Source organism: Carcharhinus amblyrhynchos, unplaced genomic scaffold (genome assembly GCF_965287045.1).
Source record: "Carcharhinus amblyrhynchos unplaced genomic scaffold, sCarAmb.v2.hapA scaffold_49, whole genome shotgun sequence".
NCBI lineage: Eukaryota > Metazoa > Chordata > Chondrichthyes > Carcharhiniformes > Carcharhinidae > Carcharhinus > Carcharhinus amblyrhynchos.
This window is the reverse complement of record NW_027649790.1, coordinates 1,640,468-1,646,467: the sequence shown is the minus strand read 5'-3', so window position 1 is coordinate 1,646,467 and position 6,000 is coordinate 1,640,468. Positions and strand designations below refer to the sequence as shown.

The 6,000-nt window shown below is 40.4% G+C and overlaps 1 protein-coding gene across 1 annotated transcript in view; it reads right to left on the bottom strand.

Moving 5' to 3' along the window:
* Window positions 1-1,760: 1,760 nt before the first annotated feature.
* Window positions 1,761-6,000, bottom strand: part of ei24 (EI24 autophagy associated transmembrane protein) — a 39,909-nt gene continuing 35,669 nt past the window's right edge. Inside the window, exon 11 of the mRNA XM_080182220.1 lies at window positions 1,761-5,425. Coding sequence (XP_080038346.1) covers window positions 5,263-5,425 — 163 coding nt within the window. The 3' untranslated portion in view covers window positions 1,761-5,262. The remainder of the gene's footprint in view (window positions 5,426-6,000) is intronic.

Genomic DNA, 6,000 nt, shown 5'->3' with positions numbered 1-6,000 from the left:
TATGGTAAGTTTTAAATTCAATATCAGTGAACCATGTCACAGCATAACAAGGGCATCTAGAGCTTCTTTTAAAATGAATTTTAGTGTTTAATTAAATAGTTAACTACCCTGATTTTTTTTAAAATCCAGACGCACAGAACCCAAACAAAATTGGGTAAAACAAATGTGAATTGTCATTTAGCACATCCTGTATTGGGAAGTTCCTGAATGAATTTCTCCCCTGCTGAGATAATTAATTATAAATTTTTAAATATATATACATATATATATATTTATTTTAATTTTGAAGCATCTTATCTATTATTTTTAATCTATATTTTAAATTTAATGGATACAGGATTTCGCATTTTTTTTATTGAAATGAACTTCAATTGTTCTATTCAGTGTCTTATTGTTTTAAATCTAAAGGCAGGAACTTTGCAGATTAATTTGAGTTGGTGCGAATTCGATTTCCTGCCTTCTGGGCAGGAATTGATGTAATCTAGTGTAGACAGCCTGGAAATAGCAGATTGCAAAGTTGGTTTAATTTGTATGCAGTAAGGTTTATGCAATGTTTGGCATGATGCACAGACTGAGGGAGAGGGAGAGAATCCCCAGGGTCAATATCTGTTCAGTGCTGAATCATCAGGTGACAAAGGCAATTCTACAACCGATCTCAGCAGAGTTAGGAGTTGGAGAGGACGATGTGGTAAAATCAGCAGGGGCTGACTTCCTGTTACTATCACGATTCCTGCGTGCAGCAGCAAACATCAGAATAAAAACTTCATCCAAGTAGCATTCTGAGCAATTTTATGCCCTAACCAACAAGATGGCCGGCACAGACACAATCGGCTGAAGGGTCTCTTTTTGTGCTGTAAAACTGTATGACTCTAACATGCAATAGTAGGACTGAGCTGAATTTGAGTTTAGTATACTGGCTGTGCTAGGTGCAGTGCCAGCTATTTTTTTTGCTCTTTTCTTATCACGTTGCTCCAGAAATTGTAAGTTTCTTTCTGAACAGCTTATTAAGTTATCCTGGCACACTCCATTAACAGTGAAAGTCCATCACTAATAGCTTAAATGGCATCACATCTGTCTTTATTAGATAGCGGCCCTGACAAGAATGCCCACAAACTCTGCCTTGTTTATTGCTCCCTACTGTGAATTAAAATTCCTTAGATGCACCTCACTCCTTAAATTACAGAGCTTTTAAATACAGACAAAGAGGTTAACTTCAGCCTGCATGCTTACTTACGGATACCTTTCCAAGGGTATTATCAACTAAAAAGAGCTTCGGGCTATATCTTTTCACTGTAAATAACTCGAAGCAAGCAACAGTTTGACAGCATTAAAACAACTCATTGAAGCAACCTATAATTTTAATTCTTGGGTGAATGCAGATGCTTTCTGTCAACCCACCCATTGCTGATATGCTGGTGAACCAAAACCAGTCTGTTGCTGTTGATTACCCACGTAATCAAAGACATACTAACCACAACCAGTCTTCTTTTGGATTAGATTTCCTTTGTTACAGAAATTAATATAGAATAATAAGGGATGCTGAAGAATGAGTTGCAGGCCGGAATCTCAGTGAGCAACTCCAATAGCTTACGTATAGAATAAAATCTTGGGGACTGAATTAGAGGGAGATTTTATTGAAGAGGTTTCCAGCGAAGTCCCATTGTGTTGGCTGATAAGGAAAAAAAATCTGACGAAAATGAGAGACAGACAGAAATGCTGGGGATGTTTGGGATAGGGAGGAAATGGGTGGGGGTGGGGGGGGGGGGGAGGCGGGGGCGAAGAGAGAGAGAGAGAGAGCAAAGGAGAGAGAATTATGATAATTAGAATACAAACAAAGAGGGCTTGTTTTTATGCTTGGCTTGGAAGAGTGTAGCCCTTTCCCGCCCCCTACAACTTAGACACTAAACAGGTCAATCCTACACCGTGTATTTTCAAAGCGATGATATACCCCGTTCTCAAGCAAGATCAAGCGATTCTAAAATGGAAATGGCAAATTCTGCAGAACATTATCCCATTAGTTCACTTCAACATCTTATAGGCTGTGAACCCTCAAAACAAAGAATCATACAAGATCCTGTAAGTACCTTCTGGATATTGCAAAAATTCCTGGATGGTCAGCATGCTGTTAGTAGGTGTGTAGAATCTGTATAATCTTCATGTCCTTTAGCAGAGGAGCTAGTTCTACATATTCAGTGTTAAGAAATCTTGCCAAGATCCGCTTCCAATGCTGACTAATCAGTGTGATGCAACAATAAGGCTCAAATCAGCACAGTGCAAAATAATTGTTGGTAAGTAATGCACAATATTGTATCTCATCCTCATCCTCTGGTTTCTCTTTGAGAGGTCTGGAGGCTTTTAAAAACTTGTTTTATGGAAGTAATTTCTTGCCTATATAGATATTGATGTTACAGACACGTGGTAACTTACGTCCTACTGAATATTAATTGAGAACAAGCACCATCTGGTATCTCAGATGGACAAAAAGAGAAATCTCTCCCACACAAACACATTGGTTTCCCCTTTTTTTGGTGCTTGTGCTAAAGGCAGAATTGCTTGCTGTTTGTGGTGTTGGTGCAAGAGGAAGACACTCGGTGCCTCATCATGTGCTGACTACACTTGTGAACTAAAACCAGTCTGTTACCGCTAATCTCACACACTTGAAGCACAACAGGTTAGTTGGAAAGGTATCATTATTCCCCACATTTGTTGGTCACAGGGAGGAACTGCCTAAAGGAGGGTACAGTAGGCTAGCTCACAGGAGTTTGGCAAACCTAAAGAAAGGTGCTGAATATGGTAGATCATAAAACCAGTCATTTTATATCTGCACAAAGTAGCAGATTAAAAAGTCAAATGCATTAAACAAATTCAAAGATTGGAGTGTTTTAAACCAGTTTTAGTCAACTGGTTGAAATTAGGTGAAACTCTTTCAGTATACCTCCAGACTTTGGGTTATTTGCCTCAGAGAGTTGATTGAACTGGTCCTGGTCACCAAAAACAGCTGAGAGAGAAAGGCCATGCGGCTCAAGGGATGGAATTAGATGAAAACATTTGGAGAAACATGGTCTTTTCAGCCTAGAAAGAAGTGGATTTGACCAGTAATCTTAATAAAAAGTATATAGGAAAGCACAGAGATCTGGCACACACTTTCAAACCAAAAAAAGTAGCAGTCGGACAAGGCAGTATAGGTGCAAAGGCAAACTTAGGACTTGTTTCAAGAATTTCAGATAGTTACAGAGTAAGTTTAAGCATAGGACAGTGAAGATGAAAAGCCTGGAATGGTTTTTATGGTGTGACAGGGGCTTGTAGGCTCTTTCTCCATGGGGTGAATGACTTATTTGTAAACGTCTTGTGACCTCAGTACCCAGAATGAGGAGTTAAACACTAACTGTGGGCCTGTACTTCTTCAAGGTGTTAATGGGGTTTTGGGGAAATGAGACAAGGGCAGAAAATTGATGAAAAGAGCAACAGAATAATGAATACATCGATTCAGATAAGTTGTGGGAAGCAGAGGGGGGAGGGGGGATTTGTGCTTGAATCAAAGCACCCAAAACCTGTTTCACAATGGACTTTATGCAGTCAGTGGGAATAGAATAGTGCAACTACTAACCCCCCCGCCCCCTCTCCCATCCACATACATTCAAACTCAAATCCTCAAGGTGAAAGGAAAATGGTCTATTCCAATGTATATCATTATAGAGTTTCTAACTGTTCCTTACTAATTGATACAGAAACTGCCAAGATTGAGCAGCAAGTTTTTAAATGTCCTTTTCTATTCTTTCTTTTATTTCTGGAGGCCATCTTCATTCTCCCACTCCCCCAGTAATGGAATTCTTCACAGGAGCAAGCAACAATCAATTCTCTCTCCTCTCCTCAGACCCTCTTCCCCCAGTGCTCCCAGTGTGTTGTGCACAGAACTCTATACTGAAATCTGTTGGAACTCAACACATTTGCAGTGGACCTGATAGCTAACTCATTCCATGTGGCTCAGTTTTCATTACAGTAGCAACTTGCAGCACAACTCCAAGAGTCTGGTAATAATTTGAGATCTAACCAAGGGAAAAGTAATGTCAACAATGAAATGAAGGTCAACTAAGAATGTAGTGGAGTGGCCTGGGTTCAAGCATCAGCAATGTTGGGGTGGAAGAGCAGGGGGCAACAAACAGCAACAAATTCTGTAAATATGTTAGCAAACTTCCAGAAGTAAAGAACTGAAACAAACCACAAAGTTTGGATAGCACCAACGCATGATCTTACCAAATGGACAATAGGTCAGAGGATGAGCAGCTGTGACCATTTATCTTTGTCATCCTGCCCATTCACAATTTGCTCCAACAGTATTCACACCACTCAATGATGTTACTTAACTTACTTCTGTTCCGCCGGAGTGTCGGAGAGTTTGAGATTTAGCCACATACCTAAACGTTAGTGGTATCAACAATGTCAATTCAACCACAAAGTACTTCCCTGACTAAAACACCTCGCGCTCGGGAGGCAGTTTAAACAGAGCACAATTTCCATTGAGAATCATTTCATCTGTCAGTCTCTAAGGAACAAGATTTTGGAAACTCCACTGCAGTACTCCATCCCTCCTCTTCGAAAAGAATCACTGAACTTTCAAAGAAAAACAAATCAGGCTTCTTCATTAGCTTGATGAGATCACAAATACACTTACCATAATTATTACTGGTTTAATATTGAACCAGAGCACAAATTACTGTTTTCATTATGAAATCCCTGATGGTTATCTGGACTGAGATTAATACTGATACAAGCACGGTTACACTTGAACAACCTCACACACCATTCCTCTCATTCTAGACCCCCCTCCCCAGTAAAAGAATAAAAAGGAACGCACAATGTTTTGTAAGTCACATACTTGGCACAAATGTGTACAAAAAGTAACATTCAGGCACAAGTCAGCTAATATTTCAGCTGTGAATTCTCTCTCACTCGCACATATTCTATAAAATGCTTTGTACTTAAAAGTGTACCACTTTAGAATCAGACAGAAGTTCAAGTCTTCTATTTCCCAGCTCGGTAACACGTGGGTGAATTCTACACAGCCTCAGAGAGGAGTGGACAGGTAGATGGCAGGTCTGGAGTACCAGGTACAATCCACATTCACAACAAAGACACAAGCGAATTGTGGCTACTCATCAATAAAGCCTCCAGTAGAACCAACCTGCCTTCTTGGGAAATGAATTTTTGAGTGTGCCATGTGCAAAGGGAGGGGGCAGGAAGGGATCTGCCCTCAACCAGAATTTACTGCTGCGTTGTAGGTCTGTGTTTGGCAGGGGACGGATGAGGAGATGGCAGATGCTCAGATGACCCTGTTGTTGTCATGGCAGACTGGATACGAACCGTCTTGTGAAAGAGTTTATTGCTGAGCATGATCACAAAGGAGAAGAGGTGTAGCTGGAAATGACTGGAAGAGAAGGAAAAGTAGAACGTTTACAGTCTTATCTGAGCATTTGTAACTTGCCTTAGTTGCATTTTTACACGACCATTTTTAAAACCCATTTCTCTTGCCTGGAGACTTCCAACTGTAAAAGTTTGTTTTATTGCCATTCAATTGTTTAGAATTCCTGCTGTAATGTGCAGAAATCCTGATTAACAAGGCTTTTGAATATTATTCTGCAATGTTTAAGATGTTGTACAATTCTCTTGTTTTAGGATATTGAAATAATTCTTAGAACATAGAACATAGAACATAGAACATTACAGCGCAGAACAGGCCCTTCGGCCCACGATGTTGCGCCGACCAGTTACAAAAACAATGACCCACTAGCCTATACCAATCCCTTTTCGTCCATAAACCTATCCAGAGATCTCTTAAACGCCCCCAAACTAGACGCATCTACAACTGCAGCAGGCAGGGCATTCCAATCCCTCACCACCCGCTGGGTAAAGAACCTACCCCTGACATCCGTCCTGTAGCTACCCCCCCTTAATTTAAAGTCATGCCCCCTCGTGCTAGCTTTCTCCATCCGAGGAAAAAGG